General features: G+C 38.8%; 1 protein-coding gene across 1 annotated transcript; it reads left to right on the top strand.

Moving 5' to 3' along the window:
* Window positions 1-1,326: 1,326 nt before the first annotated feature.
* LOC146473877 (uncharacterized) lies at window positions 1,327-18,246 on the top strand. Its single transcript, XM_085117842.1, has 12 exons — window positions 1,327-1,734; window positions 4,087-4,233; window positions 5,236-5,397; window positions 6,479-6,667; window positions 6,870-6,958; window positions 7,805-7,931; window positions 8,901-9,056; window positions 10,164-10,258; window positions 10,482-10,577; window positions 10,913-10,987; window positions 13,638-13,720; window positions 14,269-18,246. Exons 1-12 carry the CDS (start codon window positions 1,708-1,710, stop codon window positions 15,888-15,890), a joined length of 2,868 nt encoding a protein of 955 aa, XP_084973968.1. The 5' UTR covers window positions 1,327-1,707; the 3' UTR covers window positions 15,891-18,246.
* The last annotated feature ends 2,943 nt before the right edge of the window (window positions 18,247-21,189 follow it).

Below are 21,189 nucleotides of genomic sequence, written 5' to 3' on the forward strand. Positions count from 1 at the left end.
TTACTTAGCTTATCAGCTAGTTTCTTATATTAATATCCCGGTACAGACCCCTTACAGCAACGCTAAAACAACTGGGGGTGGGGGGGGGGGGGGGGGGGCGAGCAAATTGTTAACAAAACTTCCCCTTCCGTCCGTGCAGTTCGAGTGGTATTATGCAATCAATCGTTTTAAAACATCCTCTTGCTCCCAAAATTACTGTAATGCAGAATCTCCACGAATCGGGGAGAGGGAGGAAGGCCTGCTCTCTCGCCACAATTGTTTCGGCCCCCTCTTTCCGCATTTTCTGGATCCGCCCCTGCGATACAAGTATTACCATGGCTCGATCTTTATGCGCGTGACCACAAAATCTACATTCATACAGAAAGATTACGCGTCCTTTATTTACTCTTTAGACAAAGTTCAAAGTCCTCGTTTTTTTAGCGAGCTGGTCACGTCAAACATGCCAACGCAGCTTCTCAAAACCGAGATCCAATACGGGAATGACACAAACTCTAGGTACCCCCTTACACGAGGATTACGTTTCTTTGCGCTTTGGACCACAGGAAGCCCACACAAACTATGTGACCGTTTGTATTTTGAATTTATAGAGGCAATGTATGGGAATATCGAAAATCCTCGTATTATCGTACTAGTCTCTCTTCTATTACGCTCGAGTGAACGTCCAACGCCGAAACCTTCAAATGGCTAAAATCGCCGTCTTCAACCTCAGGAACGACAACACACAACATTTAAGGTAAAAATACGTTTATTTTGATGTTAAATGAGAATATCTATCGCAATCTAGTACGATAATACGAGGATTTTCGATATTCCCATACATTGCCTCTATAAATTCAAAATACAAACGGTCACATAGTTTGTGTGCGCCCCCTGTGTTTGGACAAAGCGCAATGTTCGCTAGCGTTACTAAAGGTGCAATGTACAGAATAATACAAGCGGGATCAGGGATAATGCTGTCATTTTATTCTGTTATGGTACGTCGTTCTCGTTCCATTTTGTCTTCCTGTTCTTTCTTGCTATTATTTATTTTTAACTCAGTTAAAGCAATTTGAATGTCGAACGAAGCAGGAAGATTGAAATGTGACGATCATGCATGATAATACCAGTAAAGTTTCTTTACACATTTATGTTTTTACAGTATTTTTCCCCATTTCCTTGTTTTACCACATTGCGCTTTTCTGTAGCTCTCCCAGGATGTTTCGGAATGTTTCCTGCTCCGGAATCGTATGAACGGAAGAGGGGATTTCGCCGAATCGAATGAAGGAAACTGAAAGATTCCATCAAGCCAAATTCAATTCAGAGAAATTCAAAGACTGTGCGGAAGCTGTTCCAGGTAGACCGGAGTGAAATGCCAAAGACCGCAAAGAACTCAATCCTTGGACAACCAAAGAGGTTCGAGTTATCGGTTACGATAGAATATTGGTTAGAAAATAAAATTTTCTTCGCCTGAATCATGAAAGGAAACTGGAGTTTCCCAGAAAGTGAAAGCGGAAGTGAATGTAACACGCATGACCGCGAAGGCACCTGGGAAAGAATAGACCAAGCAGAGGGAAACTCGCGAGTGATAAAAGCTGAAATAAAATTCACTCGTACACACGTGTGGAATGACAGAATTCGGGATGGTAAAATTGCCTGCAGATTTTCCAACTTTCCGAGATATAAGAATGTGTTTTTAACCTTCTCAACGAAGCAAATTGTTCTTTCCCCATGGCCTGGCTTCGAAGAAATACCAAGGTAAGCATACAAGCTTTTCTTTCAACGTGTAGTGGCTGACTGCGCTACTCCAAAATTTTCAGATCAAAAGTTTACATGAAGGAGTTTTTAATATATCGAGTTTGTTAAGACGTGTGGTAAGCTTGATTCTTCTTGCGTCCAATGGTTGATAGTGTGATCAATGCAATATTGGCCTATGAGTAATATCGGACCCGAATGCGGTTACGCTTGTGATCATATACAGTGTACTTATGTCTTAAGCAGTCTGTATAAGTTAAAGCTTAAATAAATGCAGACTGCTTCCTTCTCGTAATTATTGGTTTTTATTATTTGTTTATCGAGTTTGAACAATATACCAAGACAGGGCTGTTTGTTTGTCGTTCGAGACTCGACTGTGCATAAAGTGCAACTCACTAAGTTCGTAAATTATTTCTTCAACCATTCAATTCATGGTCTTTCCTTAGGAAATTAATTTAAGCTAAGCTTTTTAATGGTGTTCCACCGACTGTAACTATCATTTTCACTTATAACATAGCTTAAGCTTAACCTAAAGCTAGTTTATTAGTCAAGAATATGCGGGTTTACAATTTACGCTTACGGAAGCGTATTTTTTAAGCTTCAGCTCAAATGTTGACTTCAATTCCTTGAAAGCTGAAGCTTTCTGAGTATCAATCAACCATAGCTTTCAGCCGCAATATCAACTTACGTATTCTCCATACATACATTATGGTAAATTATATAGCTCTCTAGTTGGGAGAATTTGTTCAAGCAACAATGCGGGTCATCTTTGCTTAAATCACTTTACTTTCTTCTCATGAACTGCATGTTTGATGAATTAGGAATATTTTAAGAAAGTACAGATGCTGGATACTATTAATACTTAAATTTTTGGTAATAAATAAAGCAATGTTTATACAGGGAGCCCACATCATGAAGGTGATATTTATTGGGGCTGTATATAAATTTAAAAAAAAAAACTTCTAAGGCTTCACAATATTACATTTATATTTTAAGAATAGAGAATGCAAAGATGGCAATGAGGAATAAGAATTACGAATTCTTACTTTTCTTGAGAGACATCAAGAATATAGGATTGTTTTTGAGAATTTCATGGCCTTAGCACATCTTCCAGATGGCAGAATGTTTGTTTTTCAGTGCACTTGTCTAGTACAGTGACAGCTTTGTATTAGCCCAATTTCGATAAATTATTAAAATTCAGCCTGAAACAATGAACATCACTGTGAAGCTCCAGGGAATAAACCCATATAAACTCTACAAATATATTATTTAAATTCCCCGGAGCCTCACAGTTATGTAAATATTGTTTCAGGCTGAATTTTAATATATCAAACTTGGGCTAATACATGCAGGTGACTCACAGAGCATGCATGACTAGCTGACATAATATAATACATCTTTTTATTCAAGGTACATTGTAGGCACTACCTAAATATGATCATGTTGCACTGAATATTCATTGTCTGTAGTCAACAGATATCCTTCAATACGCATAATTTAATGTGTCAGGGAGAAAAATGGCAAAACAGAGATCACCTCCAACTTTTCTGCAAATTGTAAAACTCTACTGTATTGTCAAGGTGTTGAATAATAAAACAATATTGTGATCCTGCTCAATATCTTGCAGAATATCCCATGATGTTAGTCCATTTGGCCTACGACCTCGTAGGATAAGTATTAGGCAATATTCCACACGATTTTGCTGGATAATAATTATTATCGTTAAATATTAAGTGTCTTGATAGTAGCAGACAAGTTAATATTTTAAGGAAAACGACAAAACTTTTGGGTCTATAAAACATTGTTTCGACAGAAACTTCTGTCATCCTCAGTTAGTTAAAGTGCAAAGCGGTAGAAGTTGAATAACTCTCACATTGTCACATTTCATGTTCTTTTTGTTATTACCATTACCATAATAACATTAATTTTTTGTCTACTTATTATAAATTCAACTTCTACCGCTTTGTACTTTAACTAACTGGGGATATATTTAATATTTATTTATTTATTTATTTATTTATTTATTTATTTATATATATATATTATTTATACAGAAAGTCCAGTTCAGTATAGCTGGTTGAAATGGAGATCTGTATAAAACAATAAGAATAAATAAAATATAGAAATGAAAGCAAAAAATTATTCAAAGAGTTCATGAAGGTGAGAAATTAACTAAGGTGATTTAGATGTTTCTTGACTCTCAGTTTAAAACTAGTAAGCAAGGATGACAGAAGTTTCAGTCGAAACATGTTTTACAGACTCAAAAGTTTTGATTTCCTTAAAATAAATATTAAGTATTGTACATGTATGTGTGCATGTTGCAATTTGTTCTTTACATTAGCTGTTACTTTACAGCACAGTGAGAAGAAAGTAGACCTACCTGTAGAGCAGGCCTCCCTTATTCAATCTGAACATCTGAAAGTTATAAGGGAGCTTGGTGAAGGACATTATGCTAAAGTACACCTGGGAGAATGGAAACGACAACCTGGAGATCAAAAACCGGTAAGAATTTTCAGTTATTGGAATTAGTAAATGAGATGATGAACTAATATGATGCACCCCGTAAAATTGCACAGGATCCAAAGTGTAGGATTAATAACCTATGTAGCAGGCATCGTGGATGGGATAAGTAGGGGAGTGGGGTGGTCAGTTGGACTCAGGGAGCAAGAATTTTGAGAAGAGAAAAATGAGGGAGGGGTGCTGCCAAGTTAGGAACCTCAATCACAGTGATCTTACTCATGCATAATCCTATAAGATTTTGTAGGATTTAGTAAAATATACTCTTACAGTATATACAGCACACCACAGATTCATTGTTAAGCAGGCTCATGTTGGATTTTATAGAGAATCATACTGGAGATCTGGGTTATGATCTCAACAAGATCCCCTGCATTGAGGTTTTATAGTAGTAAATTAAGGGATAATGGTTTAGTTGGCCAGTTACTGGCAGGGGTACATACAGTACATGTATTTCGCAAAATTGATTGTCACTGTGTACTTTATAATTCATATTGTGGCAACACAAGGTACAGTAGTACAACTTAGCTGTGATCATTTCAAGTGAAAACAGCACCACAAATTGTTGCAAGTAGTAGGGGGTCAGATTGCAATAGGGACAAAAGTTCTGTTTCTTTCCCCTGTTACAGCCTGTATTCTTACTGTATTTTTATTGTATTTCTATTGTATAATATCCTCAAAGACGAATTCATAAAATTAAATTAAATTTTGTTTATAGTGAACCAGTTTAATGTGCTTCTTGGCTACATGTACAGTTGAAGCTACAGTCCATGTAAATTTCTTTCACAGAATTTTAACATGTTCCAGATCTTTTTTAGCTTTGACTAGTCAAACTTGTCATTGTCAGTGAAAAGACAGCCCAAATAAAGGCCTGGCAGACTGCTATGATGTACAGTGAAAAATGTACAATGTAGTTTTTTTTTTTGGCTTTGGTAGTTTGTTATTTTATTTAGCCAATCATGTTTTTCTTTTGGTCTCCTTAACCAGATGCATGTGGCAATCAAATCCATGAAGAATGCAGATATCGAAGGAGTACTGAGAAGCATTCTTCAGGAAGCACAGACTATGCAAAAACTTTGTCACGATAACATTGTTAAACTGTTTGGAATTTCACTTCCAGGATCCTCTGAGGATGAATCATTGAGGCTGGTATGTACAATGTAATATTGTATTTTGTGATATATGTCCTTTTAAAGTATTTAAACTGGCTGATGGTCACAATTAAGGGCCATATTGTGTAGGTCCAGAAAATATCCATACGTCCCCCATGGGAGGTTTTTATTTTTGCATCCCCCTTCCCCAAGGAAATTCCAGTTTAGCTACAACGACAAAAACAACAATTTATTTGAAAAAATAACAGAATGAATGGCTTGTCCCACATTAAATAGAACAAGTACTGTACAAAACTAATCAAGGCGGGACAAGACAAATACAGGAACACTTTAGAAAAGTAACAGGAACTTACAAACATACAGACATGCAAAAACTTTACATATAGTAACAGATTTGAAGTTTTTTTTTACTAGTTCACAGAATAAAAGTAATTATTATACTAGTAAATGGAAAAACTATTTTAAGTTAGTCACTTTAAATTACAGGTACATAATTTTTTAATTATCATAGGGATTTCAATATAGTCATCTTCTTTTTCCAGGATATGCAAAAAGCAATTGGCAAAGTACCAAATGTTTGAATGTTTTCTTTGGCAGGTCTGCTATAAGAGATCTGGTGTCTCATTCCACCTGTAGCTTTACAGCTTCATAATGTTTTCTCTTAAAATTTTCAATTTTTAGACCCCCCCCCCCCTCCCCCTGGAATTTCCAATGACCTTCCATGGGATAGGTATGGAATTTTTCTAGAACTGCACATTGTGAGTACAGAATTGGTCAGGATCAATGCGCAGGGGCATAACTTTAAACTTTGTGTTTCTATAACAGCTACAGAAAGGCCCTTTTCTTGCCTGGCTTGTGGTTACATTTGTCAATGGGAGGGGGGTGGGGGTGAGGTAAGTGAACTTTAGGACTAAATATCAACTACAGTAACTATATAAGTTGATAACAAAATTCACAGTACTGTAATTTGGCCACTGTAATTGACATACAAGAGCTGACATGTCAGAACTCTGATTCCTAAAACATTCATGGCAGTTTTGTATGTGGCATCAGTATACCCAGGAAATTTATTCAATGGCAATATTAATGAAGTTAACATTTTCTCATTTTAATTTCAGATAACAGAGTATGCCCCATGTGGTTCCTTGGAAGATAACTTAAGAAAGGGAAACAAGAGTGTGATGTTGGTGTCGACATTGTGCAAGTTTGCTTCTCAGGTAGCACAAGGCATGCATTACTTGGCCAGTCAACAGTTGGTTCACCGCGATTTAGCCACAAGAAATATTCTTTTATTTAGTCAAGACCTGGTAAGTGTAGCTTGCATGCGTTGCCGTTTGTGTTGTGTACAGCTGTAACTTTGGAAGAACAAAAAATACAACAAACAAACAAATTTGAAGCAGTTAATGCTTAACTACTGTCACTGAAGTGTCATAATTTCATGATGATTTATGTGTATAATTCTATTCCTAATAAGAGTTAATTTATTAATACAGTAACTGTACTTACCAGGTGAAGATCTGTGACTTTGGTTTGGCTAGATCGTTGGACACAGATGGTGCCAAGGCAATCACTGGTAGCACACCTTTACCTGTTGCCTGGTATGTTCATCAACTTACAGGTGTAATTAAATCATGTTGACGTGTTTTCACTCACCTCAATTCGGCCTAGCTGTTAGCTGTCTGACTCCCAAAAGGTTTCATTTCAAAACTGGCAAACTGATTAGAAGATTCTCATTGTTTGCCAAATTCAGGGCCTATCATGACATGAATATTAATGATGAATACTGACTATACTGTGTGTAATCAGTGATTTGCCCATACCCAATAAGATCACTGTAAAGATCCTTAATTAATTAAAGTGTAAGTTCTATTAGATCCTCGTACATGTAAAGTCTTTGAGGATATTCAAAGATGCTTGCCAAGATCTTTTATACTGACTGAGTTTACAGTACATGTGCACTACTTTAATATAGTAGGATAGTTACTCTACTTATAGATTCCAGATTCTTTGGAATTCCAAGTGATGCAATTGAGCTAACATTGGTAGTAGTGTCATGTAGATCTCTAAAATGTTGGAATTCCTTATTTAAGAATTAAACTGCACAAGACTGGTCTGTGATGTAATAATTATAATTTCTTGTAATAATCATAGATTAGGATCAAAGATTAGGGAGTGTGTTCGATGATCCTAATTCCAGGCTCTCTCTCCTCTGCTCAGTTGGTGATGATGTCATCCACCCCTGCAAAATCCGGGGTTGAAGAGGGTGGAGGGGGGTGCCAGATAACCGTCCCAAGATCCATCCATTCAAACAATGTTGCCCCATACTATCTCGTCTCTAATCTGTATTAAGATATGACTACTGAAATAAATTATTTTTTATCAGCCGTGTGCTATGCATAATGTGCTAGATTACTCATGTTTTTCTAAATAACTTAATTTCCAAGGATGCCTCCTGAGGCAATAGAAAAGAGTGTGTTTACTCCTGCGGGCGATGTGTGGAGTTATGGAGTTACACTGTGGGAGATGTTTTCCTTTGGTGACAAGCCATGGGAAGGATTTTCATTAAAGCAGGTTGGTAGAGTGCCCACGTTATGAAGCAACACTGTGTTATGAGTTTCAGAGTTTGTTTTACAGAGTTTACTTTCTTTCTACCAAGTTGTGAAAATCAATAATTAAAGAATGTAAGCCTTTGTGAAGGTTGGTCAGCGATGTGTGCATAGCATGTGGTGCACAGTTACTGGAAGGGATCTCATTAATTTGAATGATAGAGATGACAGCTAGACAAATTAAAGTACTTACAGGCAGTTAGTCAGATACAATCCTCGTCAAAATTGTCAACTGATCATGCACTTTTGTTGAAATTGTAATCATTAAAATTAATTATAAATTGTAATTATAATTACAGTCAACTCTCTCGTAAGCGACCACCCTTGGTGCACGACAAAGTGGTCGCTTACGGGAGGTGGTCGCTTTCGGGAAAGATCAACAAAATAAGCGTAATTTTACCTTAGCAGCTAAATTAGACAAATAGAAACTAATTTATTTGATTTTTTCACGTTTATTCATTCTTCTGATGAAACTTTGTATAACATTAAGGAACAGATCTGTCCCGTTTACCTACAGATCTAATTATAGCCATCTTCCCTGTCTGTAAACTGTTATTATCTGTCAGCGGTCCGGGGTAGCGTCATTAAAAATTGAACTTTTGTCACTTCTAAGTAATGATTTACTAACGATCATACGTGATTATGTTGGGTGGTAATGCTGACTGGAAACAGAAAACAAAAGAATATTTATAATTTCTGGCCTAAAAAGTGGTTGCGGTCTCTTCTGAAATTGAGTGGTGGTCGCTTACAAGAGAGCTCTTGAAACAGTATTTAACTGAGAAACAAAACGGTTGTTTACGAAGTGGTCGCTTACAGGAGGTGGTCGCTTACGAGAAGTGGTCGCTATGAGAGAGTTGACTGTATTAAAACTACTTAGAACTAAAATTAAACTACTGGTACTTAGTTATCTGATTATGGATTTTCCTCTCTCTAGATTAAGCAGATGGTTATGAATGACACAGGCAAACACCTTGAAAAACCATACGCATGCCCTGACGGATTCTATGAGCATATCATGCTGAAATGTTGGGCAAGAGACCCTAAGGAGAGGCCAACCTTTGAATACATTTTGAACAGTGTAATGCCACAGGTGTGTTTGAGATTTAATAATGCATGCACTGCTTATCTATTTTACTCAGTTATTTTAATTATTTAGTTTTATATGATTCACATGCTTCATAACTAGTCTGAAGAGGGGATACGTTGTGGTGGGGTTGGGGGGGAGGCTGTTTCTAACAGCCTCACTGGTACTGTCAATTTGGGGCATTATCATCATCATGAATCTTCTTTATTTCAACACAGTGTGCCACTATTGAAAATCTTCCTGTGAGCCATGTGCAAAACGAACAAGAAAACTACTTGAAACACAATAATGAAACTATACTAATTGCACTTAAAGGGGAAGTATCATGGTGTTTTTGACCTCTTTTGTTAAAAAATAGTGAAATTAGACCTTTGCTTAGCTACAAAATAATTCTTGAACAACAAGAGGAAAGAAATCAACTCAATTCTTGAAAGGAACAACTTGTGATCTGTTTTAGTGCATTTTGGAAAACAAAAATGCCAGCACTTGAAAAACATTAGCCTAACATTTTCCAAGTTTCAATCCATACCGACCTACTCTGTCTCAGGCCAGAGGCCTGGGTGGAATGGTCATTCTCCAAATTTAACCGCCATGATGATACATCAACAACACAGCCCCCCCCCCCCCCTCCCCTCCCTCCCCGTAATCAGTGTTGGTCTGTCACTGAAAAAAAGGCTGTGTCATCGTCCGGCCTTCAAAGCAGTGTCGAGTAAGGGGGAGGGGTGAGTGAAGGTTTGGTACTCTACAGACAGTACATGTACGTAGATTGAAATACAAATATGCACAAAATTTGCAGTTTTCTTAACACGTCTACAATTGTAGTCAGAAGTAACTGTTTAGAGCATGTTACTAAGTTTATACTGTATCTTGTAAGAATTACTTAATTGATGTTTCCCTGCAACCATATTTTGAGTGTCATCGATCATGATTGTTTTTTTTTTCTTCTTCTTCTTCTTCTTTTTTTAGTTTGATATTTTTTGTCTTTAATAATGATAAGTTAATATTTTTCGTTTGATTTCCCATGATAACTATTGTATTTTTGCATTATTTAAAACTGCTCAAGATTCTTAATTGGTTTTGAACACTTTTATTTAATCACTTGACTTTTTTCAGTTGCAACCAAAGGAAGCAACAACAAAAGTTTGGCACAAAACAGCAGAAAAAGGTCACCTCAGTTTTGCTAACAGAGAGAAACTCACAATAATAAGGTATTGTTCATTAACAATGTGATTTATAATTAATTTGCCCAAAGTCTCTTACATTTAAGCTGTGCAATGTGGTCAATACTGTATATGTTCCTGGTTTGTGTAGTTCCAGAAAAACCCCATAGCCTGTTGTAAACGTGGTGAACGATTTACTTCTTTTAGTTTATTTTTTACCATGAAAAGTTAAAAATTATTTTACTGTACTTGGTTGTTTTGCCTCTGACAGAGTCCCAGTTGTTGATGGAATATTGCTTGCTCAAAATGAAAATGGATCCATAGGATTAGTTAATGAAAAGTGCGTGGACCTTCCCAAGAAAGCTGGGTAGGTACTGTATGCGTAGAAATATTAGAACTTCTCAACTCACAGACATTCTGATTGGCTATTACAATTATAACTGGCTGCAGGCTTTGTGATGAGCATAAGTGATTATACTTCTCTTCTGTTTATGTAAACTTAAGCATTTATTGATGAATTCCTGAATTTTAGTGAAAGGAGTGTTGCTTGATGACTCAGTAAATGTATGAATACAATCTTTCACCTACAGTTAAAATATATATTCCATATGTTCACATTCACTACTGAACTGATCCGACGGCTTTAGTTCATTTCATTGTCTTGACTTTTGTATCAATTTTGTTTTTTTGTTTTCTTGACAGCGTGGCCAGTCTGATCGGTCGTCCTTTTGAGGTCAGGAAAAGGGACTCCAAAGAAGTTTTGGCTGAGTTAAAGAAGTATGACTTGTTCGTGTGTCCATGTCAGTAAAATCCACTTTATTAAAAACTGGATCATTGTATAATGCAATTCCAGGGTTTTGATTGGCTTAGCGGCCATGGTATATGAGCCATTATAATCCCTCAAATATTTTCGCTCGCGCGCGATTGGTCTAAACGCCGCACGTGACCGAATATACCCCAGCTAAAACTGGGGAATATCCGAGGATATTCCACAAGTGATATGCCCCAATTTCAAAAACTTCAAGGAGCGTCAAGTTTGCAATTAAAATGAATGTCAAGATGGGGGAACGGTTTGCTTTTGTGACAGAAGAAGAGATATTAAAACCTGCTGGTCGATAAACCAGTTCCAGAAAACAACATACGCTCTAAACGTTTTTGACGTTAAGCTGTTCGTAAACGAAATGTTGAAATACTCAAGCTCGTATTTGCGACATTTTCTCTTGGTTTGACCTCTGTTTAACATTCCTTGAATTAAAAATGTGGTAAAACTGAAAAATATGAAAGGCGAAAAGTTTTAGCCCATCTCATTTAAGAGTATTTATGGTTTTCTTTCGGTCTGGCGAAATGAAAAAGCCATCAACAAGCTATTAAACGAGTTTGATTAATAAGCTCGAAGCTCGCTCACACGACGGCAAACATTACAGTTGTAATTCAGTGAGAGCAATTCGTGTTGGCCTGGATATAAGGAATTCAAATAACGAAAACATAAATTTCAGTACCATTACTGACAGAGTTCAAGTCGGTACATGATGCTATCAATGCTCACCTGGTCGAGATCGCTCGCGGACATAAAATCTCGTCCACGAAACAAAAACCAGCCATGATACCCCGAGATGTCGAAATTCTCCACGAAGAGAAGCAGCTTGTCCTACTCTCGAGCAACAAGTTTAATCCTCAATGATTGTGAACGACTTCGTTGCTGGCTCCATTCAATGTCAAGTTAGCAAAGAAAGCGCTCTGATGGAATCCAGCAAAAACAACCGGTGGCGTCGTATTCGACTGCAGGTTCAGCTTCGATTTCTTCACAGGTCGTTTTCGGCTAGCAAATTCCACAATTGTATTTTCGATATAAAGTGCTGCTCTAATTGAACACGAGATAAAGGAAGAGAACGACAAAGCTCCGGCTGTTTCGTTGACGGCAGTTTACACTTTTTACGGAATGCGATACTTTACAGTTTTTCGCTTTCAGTGATCTTTAGCTTGTTCTGGAGAGGTAGTTAGATTCCCTGTAACCTTATCCGCCACTTGTATCTTGCTTTTGTCTTTCACGGAATTAAACAAGTTTACTTTCCTTTCAAATGTTTTACCTTTTCCCCAAACAAACGCTTTCGACCTGAAGCGAAATCTGACGTGGAGATTTTGGAAGCCAACTGACAAACTTTGACGTGATTGACATATGACAGAATGGCAGATCCTGCCGATTCCCGCGAGATTCCCGCATGTTGCGAAAAATATTTGAAGGATGATAAACACAATAGCCTCCATTTGACTTTAAAAATATGCTCAGATATTTGTCCTTGGACATTATCTGCTCCTCGAAGCTCACAGTTTTCCTCGAGCTTCGCTCTCGGAAAACTGTTCGCTTCTCGGAACAGATAATGTCCGCGGACAAATATCTGAGCATATTTTCGCGCCAAATGGAGACTATTGTTTATTTATACCATGCCCGAGAAGTAGCGACCATAAATTGTTTTCTGGTTGCTCTAGAAAAGGAAATCAGCAAGATTTAGCAATATTACTTGATTGTTTTTAATAAAACAATTATTCCACTCGCGCTTGTTGGATATGATATGATTATAGCCAACTCGGCGCTACGCGCCTCGTTGGCTATCTATCATCTCATATCCAACGCGCGCTCGTGGAATAATTGTTAAATATACTGAAAAAGATAACGACTGGTACATTTACCCACAATTCTTACAGTTACTGTAAGAAAACCCCCAAAACGCTCATAAAAGTTTACGCACTTCTAAAAACTACAAATCTAGCATACACAATGTTGTAAGTACTGGGACGAATTTTCCCAAAAATATGGCTTCCTATGTGCCTATTGGCTGTGTTAGGTTCGCAGGGTATTGTGGGGAAGTGTTCAGCCGCCATCTTTTTCGCCATTTTTTTTTTCTTTAGAATGTCACTTAAGTAAAGCGTGCACTCTGATCGGTTAATTAAGTATTTTACTATTTTCCCATGGGTGCACTCTGACAATAGAGATTTAGAATGACGTTTACGGCAAAAGGCAGAAATAACCACGTGACTATGTTTATCCTATATTTGCCGCTCGCTCTTTACAGTATCTCAGAAAAATTGAGTAGTTTTGCGTTGGCATCAAAGGCCAGAATTATTTTGCAATATTCTCATCCGTGTACTCACTTTTTTAAGAAAACGTAAACGCGAATTTCACGTTTGCCGTAAATGCGATTTCTCTTTCATAGCAAGCCCGCGCTCACGCAAACACAATTCTGCTTTTGCGGCGGCGTTTTCCAACTTTGTGAAGTAAAAATTACTAGCAACATAGTCATGCTGCACAGAATTGATTCGGTTTGTTTCTGTTTAGTTAGTAATAGAGAATTATTCCTTTCATTCCGTCTTTTTGGGGGTTGATTTGATGTGATTTGATAGATTGATTGTTTTTCATTATGTTTCACAGAATGGCTGGAGAATTCAAGGAAGGAAACGGGGTTTTTAACCTCGGTTTAGTTGCGGAGGAAAACACTGGTAACGGGCTTCTTGGTAAGTCAAACTTTCTTTTCGTTGATTGTGGTTTTAAAAAGACCAGTTTAAACAGAATTACTTTGCACGTTAGCTTGATCCCCTGCTAACTGTGATTGGCAGTGGGGCGTGCGGAAGAAGGGATTCGCGCACGCGACGCGCGAGACGTGAGGGCGATGCGTGAGGTTTGGAAGAAGGCAGGGTGGGAGGGGGGTACTTTTTCTTCGCCTCTTTCGAACCCACGTTTGTGCCTCGTGCTTTCTGCTCGGTCTAATATAATGTTCCCTTTCTTCCCCCTTCGTTTCCTGCGACGCATTTTGTCCCTCCTTCTCCTCCTCCTCCTCCTCCTCCTCCTCCTCCTCCTCCTCTTCTTCTTCTTCTTCTTCTTCTTCTTCTTCTTCTTCTTCTTCTTCTTCTTCTTCTTCTTCTTCTTCTTCTTCTTCTTCTTCTTCTTCTTCCTCCTTTTCCTCCTCCTCCTCCTCTTCTTCTTCTTCTTCTTTTTCTTCTTCCTCCTTCTCCTCTTCCTTCTCCTCCTCTTTTTTACGTATTTATATAATTATTTCATTCAGAATTGGAGGAGGATGATGTTGCCCTCAATCCCAACTACACCATGTACCCTGACCCTTACCCAGCCCTGACTGACTGGGCGGCTGCTGGATCAGCCGAACCAGGGGCTGTTGGACAGGAACCTCCTGAGTATACACCGATGGAAGCAGCTGCAGGATTAGATGACGAAGAGTACACGAGTATGGATCATGACTATTGCTCTTTAAAGGTCGCACAGCAACAAGAGACGTTACAACCGGGTTTGCCATATCCGCTTCTACAGAGACCTGGCAGGACGGTATCAGAATCGGAGATTTTAACATCTGATCGAGATCTAGGAAGACCATTTCTGACCGTGAGAAGGTCCAGAGATGATAGTGCAGTACAGCTTGGTCAAGAGGGGACTTCTGGTTGTAAAACGAACCCACCGGATATTCCTGACCGCCCTGACCTCATATCGGAGCGAGACGCAGCACGCAACCCATACGGAACAGCGCCAAGAAAGAGACCAGTTCCGACCCCGCGTCGCAAAACATTGTCAACTTCTGAGAGCACTGAAACGGCCTGTGAGGCGCCTAATGTGGTGCGTTTGGCTGGCCAGAGAAATGAGCCGCCGAAACCCCCTCCGCCTTATGAATCCACCAGAATGATGAGTAACTCTGCTGTCAACTCCACGAGTGATTCTTCAGAGAAACGCGTTGAAGTAACGAAGACTGGTGATACGCAGCAGATGCGTGACGAGGGGCCGGACCAAAGATCGCCTGCAGATTTGATGGCGACTATCACTTATGACACAGCATCTGTCCTCACTCTTGGTCAAATTTCTGGTGCGAGCGCTGGTCAGTCAGTTCCGTCCCAGGTTATCAGCGATCAGGAAAGATCAAGTGAGTTACAGACTCCTATGCCGTTAGTAGAGCCGACAGAGGAGATATACCAACAACCTGGAAGAAGACCATATTATATAAACCAGGATGTGCCGGTGATGGATTTGATCGATTTGTCACCCAACAAAGATGTTGGTCCGCCTCTTCCGCCAAAGAAGCACACGCCGCAAGCCGAAAAACCTCTGTATCTCACGCCACTGTCCCTTCCCAAGTTCCCAGATATTCCACCTGAGGTCATAAACCAGCCTCCACCGCGTCGCGAAGACCTGTTCGGTGGTACTTGGGCCCAGCCAAATTCACAGCCAAGGGCCACCAATGCGGTGCCATTTTATGACCGCATTATAGACTTGGGTGCAAGTCACCAGCCTTTGGTCGGGGCATCGGGATTCAGTGGCACAACTGGCAAACCAGTTTCCAATCATGTTAATCCAGCCTTTAAACCTGACGAACCAGCAGTCGGAGCTGAGAATCCAGGAGGCGCAGATAGTAATCAAGGGTCTTATGGTGAGGAAATTGACGACGGCATTCGCAGAATCCAAGAGGTGTGCGGTAAGGATGTGGCCCGTGATTGGTGTTATGCGGCCTTGCTGCAGTATCAGGGCGATGTTGAAGAGATTGTCCGTGTTATTAAGGTGCAAAAGCTCGCCGAAATCACTGGCAAGACTGAAGATTTCTGTAAAAGAACATTAACACACTGTAACTGGCATATGGATCGTGCGGCTGGCTATATCATGGAAGAGTTCGAGAACAAGGATGTTTGACGTGATATAAGAATCTAAATTCGCGTAAGAGACCGTTCATTTTTAGGTTAGAAGGGATGGTGGAATTTCGTCCGTTTAGCTGAAATTTTACTTACCAACTTGGCATTCCTTTATTATGATAGTCACCCATCGCAACCCATTCCCCTTCTTCCACCCAAAGTATCTCACAGTTTTACTTCACATCAAATCATAGTGTTTTCCTAGTTGCTGGAAATCGTTTCATTTACTATCGGGTCATTTCACTCCTTTTACATGTAGGTAACCCTTCCTCTTCCTCCCGTCCCTTCTCAAACACCACCCAACCTCGTTAAAATTCGCCGTCCGTAACTGTGTTTTTGATGCAATTTACTCCGTCTACGCACAAAGCGCTCAAACGTATGTATTTTTGTTGTACTCTTTAAATCGTCAGGCTTTCAGTTTGCAGTAACCTGGCTTTCATAGATCTAGATTTTAGGTTTCCGTATATGTGCTATCAAGTTATTAGAAAATGTATATAGTTCCCTTTTTGCCAGAGAGTTTTTCAATTGAGTGTCGAAATTAATTCGCGCTTGCTTTGGTGTTGTTTTACGACGTTCTGATTGGTTAGCAAAACTGACTCCCCCGCCTTCTCAACCAATGAGAAACAAAACCTAAACTAAGTTGCTAGCAAGCGTTTTCCCGCGCTTGGCACCGGTTACCAGTATTTGCTTCGACTTGTGATTGGTTCAATGCACTATTCGCATCAGTCTCGTGATTGGCCGGATTCGTTTTCGCTGTTACGACACTCGATTGAAAGCCGCTCTATTAGATGTCAAATTTTGATTCATTGGAACAAATTAAAATAAGAACAATTGGTGGAAACCCGGTGTAATTTTCAAATGTAAAATTTTTTCTAATAAAGGTTAAAATAAATATTAATTAAGTTTATATTTAAAGAACAAAATTGAAAAATAATCAGCAGATCGAACAATCAATATTTTATATATTGTTTTTAATTGTATAGTGACTTTAATTTTAGCAGTTGGTAAATGGTTATGTTAAGGTAGCCAATATTCCTAAGTTAGTTAGTCGCTCAATTTAAATAGCTTTTTTCAAAAAAAGGAAGAGAGTAGCTTAAAAAGAAAATCGAAGAAATCGCTCACTTATTCAAGGTGGCCACGGTCAGGTTTTCACGGAAAACTAAAGGATAAACGTTTATTCCTTTTAAATTTTCTCATGGTGAGGGAATTTTGCAACGAGTCAGAAAGGTATTTCTAAACTCTATAATAATAATAATAATAATAATAATAATAATTAATAATAATAATAATAATAAATTACCAATTTATATAGCGCGTATTTACATGTGCTGATCTGTTCAATAGCGCTTTACAATCATATGTTTAAAAGAAAACGAAAATACGTTACCGTGAGAATAAAATAAACTAAGTTACAAACTATAAAAATACTTCTTAAAAAGATAGGTTTCTCTAACTCTACATCAAAGTTAGTGAAAATTCTGGGGAAACATATTTTGGCTTGCCACTAGGTTTGCGAAAGACTTTCGTTTCTGGGAAAGGAAGTGTCGTTCAAAACAAATTTTACGAGTGCAATTTATTTCTGTGGTTTCATCGCTGGCCCTATTGCGAAATGATTTTTCTGTGGTGGCTGTTGAACAGTTAGGGAGTCCTTTCATTCATTTATTTTACCTTAGTTTTTCTTTTAATCCTGGCAAGTGGCAACCCTGTCATTCTAAAGAAGTTAAAAATTTAATTTGTTCCATAGAAAGGCCATAAGTTATGATAATGTTGTAGTATTGTGCTCTTAAATTAGTGAATTTGTCAGAAAACTAAATTCACCGTACCGAAAAAATGGAGGCCGGCACATTTACCCATAATTCTGTGTACGAAAACCCCAGAAACGCACAGGAAAGTTCTAAAAACTTCCAAGCCTAGGATACACAATGTTATTAGTGCAGGGACGAATTTATATATGTGTGAGGTGTGTGTGGCTTGCTATGTGCCTACAATCTCGTACCCAGAGTCGTCAGGCTCTTCGGACCGCTGGCTAAAAAGCGTGAGGACTCTGCCAGGGTACGAGATTGATGTGCCTATTGGCTGTTTTAGGTTGGCAAGGTATTGTGGTAAAATGAACAGCCGCCATTTTTTTCGTACATTGGATTTTGCCTTTCTGATTCCAAGGCAAAAGCCCAAAATTATATCAGTGTATTATTTGTACAAAAGAGAGAAGTTATCACTGCTTAGCAGAAATATTATAAAGGAAGATACCTTCTAATAGATTTTGAGATGTAGTTAAGAAAATTGTATCTCATCCACGATTTTTTAAATTGTGCAAAAGAAAAATTAATCTGTGAATTAAAATGTACCGAATTATACAAGCTTCACGCAATACCTTGATTTCAGGGAATATCATGTGGGAACCCGAGGAAACTTTCGAGATTCTCAATACTTTAGTACAGTGTATGGCCCCTGGTTCTGACGAAAAAGACGCGAACGAAAATATATATAATTATCATACCTTGGAAGGACAGTTTTTAAGCTGAAATTTGACCAGCAACAAACTGCAACAGTCAAGTTGCATGTGAACGGTCTGCAGTTTGTGTTCTCATTTGCTAGTCTTGTAGGTTCAGGTTGCGGTTCGTGGTCAAGGCCTGTTTAAAGGAAATGGGACTTTCTTCTCGTTTCCCGCAAACCTCTAAAAGTCACGTAACTCTGATCCCGCCATCCCGTTCCACGTTTGAGGTTCAGGTTTCAACGTCAAGGACACTGTCTAGAGGTAAGTTATTACTGCAGAGTTTTTCGCTAGTTTTAAACTAAAGTGAATAAGCCACGTTTAAAGGTCAAGTTTACTTTCCTTAATGAGTCATCTCGATGAATGAGAGATTTATTTGATTCATCTACATAAACCAACCACATTAGTGCATGCATCGATACTCTCCTACCTGCAGCCGCCATCTTGTTTTTGTGGGAGTATCATGCCTTACCTACGATGCATAGGTAAAAAGTAACCTTATTATCTACATACGGCGAACTGTAGACTGCTGGCCGACAAAATTGTGGTTTACGATTTAAGAGGAAACCTCGATCTCAAGGTCTCTAATATATTTTTTACTCCCTGTGCGTTTTCATAATAATGGATTTAGTCTTGGTCCAGGGTCTATCCAAAATGTAGGACAAATATGTATAATTGCTGATGTCAACTCAGTCTTCTCTTGGACAACGAGTCCGAGTTTGAAGAGCACAACAATGGCATATGTGCAGTTCATAAATATACACTGATCCGAACACGTTTCCATGACAATTGACGTGTTAGTGTGTCAACGCTCGTGGAGCTTCCGATGCAAGGAATGCAGGAAACAGCGACCGAGTCAAATATAAAAAAATTTCCTGACACAGAAGGCGAACCCCTTGCGAGCTCGAACCTTCGCCAAAAAAAAAGCCGTGGTTGCTCTGACACAGCGGCAAAATGAGTGCGCATGCTCCGCAGATTTGTGATTCGAGTGAGAATCGATTACGAATGCTCCACTTCAATCGCCAAATTCACATCTGTTACCACAATATTTTTTTTTTGTTGAATAAGATATGTGATGGAGAAAGTTCGAATGAACCTTTCCTGAAAGCGGCAACCTTATCTATTTTGATTTGGGCTTATCCCCGCGAAACGAAAACAACAATGGGAATTTTAAAAATGCGGCCATTTCGCCGCGTAAGACAATCTCGCACCCAGAGTCCTCAGGCTTTTTGGTCAGCGGGTGAGCGCCAGGAGGGACTCTGGGGACTTCGAAAAAATTTAAATCTTTTGATTGGCTATTCCGTAACGGTTTTCATTGTTGTACCGCAGAAATCCTGCGGTAATAAAATTCGAAGTCCCCAGAGTCTGTCCTGGGTAGGTACTTCATATATGGTAATTATTATGTCCTCACCTTTTATTTTTGGTAAGTATGTACCCAAATTCTTTTTGAAATCATTATGTCCCCAAATTTTATTTTTGATTACTGTGTTCCCCTTGTCACTATGTTACGATGTTTCCTTGTAACTCTGTTACCTTGTTACTCTGTTACCTTGTTACCTTGTTACTCTGTTACCCTGTTACCTTGTTACTCTGTTACCTTGTTACCCTTGTTACCTTGTTACTCTGTTACCTTGTCACTTGTTACTCTGTTACACTGTTACCTTGTTACTCTGTTACCTTGTTTCTCTGTTACCCTGTTACCTTGTTACTCTTTTACCTTGTTACCTTGTTACCTTGTTACTCTGCTACTCTGTTACCTTGTCACTCTGTTACCTTGTTACATTGTAACTCTGTTACCCTGTTACCCTGTTACCTTGTTACCATGTTACCTTGTTACTCTGTTACCTTGTTACTCTGTTACCTTGTTACCATGTTACCTTGTTCCTCTGTTACCTTGTTACTCTGTTACCCTGTAACCTTGACCAAAGAGCCTGAGGACTCTGGGTACGAGATTGCACGTAAGATTGCTTACGTGTGACGAGCATGCGCACTCATTTTGCCGCTGTGTCGGTTGCTCTATTATCTCGGAAGACATGCGCAATCCACCATACGCAACGATGGTGGCTGCACGTCTTACGACAATACCTTGCGAACCTACTACAACCAATAGGCACTTGGAAAGCTACATTTTTGAGAAATTCGTCGTTGTACTATGTGTATTGGGCTCCTGGTGTATGCAAGGTTTGAAGTTTTTGGAACTGTTCTGTGCGTTTTTTTTAGCGTTTCCGTTGGCTAAGAGTTATGTGGGTAAATGTACCAGTCGCAATCTTTTTCGGTACGGTGGATTCAAACCCGTCTACGCAAATGCAATAGACTTTTTAAAGCACGGTTTTCGACGCCATTTTGAAGAGTAGGTAAACACGTCTTGAAATAACAGTATTTGTATGGAAATCCGATGTCAAATAATTTTCATAACACATCGCCTATGAAAAATTCATGAATTGTAAACTTTTGGCACTAGGAAAAGGATTTTAAGAAAATAAATCGGAGGGATGTAGCTGTGCCAGAAAACGTCCAGTCGTGTTTTGAACTTTCCATACTTGTCCCGCGAACTATTTTTAGTAGCAGTTCACGGCTGGCTCGCTTAACAGACAAATGTATCAGTATGGAAAGTTCAAAACACTACTGCTGAAAAATTCATGAATTGGAAACTTTTGGCACTAGGAAAAGATTTTAAGAAATAAATTGGAGGGATGTAGCTGTGCCAGAAAGCGTCCAATCGTGTTTTGAACTAACCATACATTTCCCTGTATTTTTTACCCGCGAACTATTTTTAGTAGCAGTTCACGGCTGGTTCGTTAAACAGACA

Source organism: Pavona decussata, unplaced genomic scaffold, assembly GCF_977016875.1.
Source record: "Pavona decussata unplaced genomic scaffold, jaPavDecu1.1 SCAFFOLD_92, whole genome shotgun sequence".
Classification (NCBI taxonomy): Eukaryota; Metazoa; Cnidaria; class Anthozoa; order Scleractinia; family Agariciidae; genus Pavona; species Pavona decussata.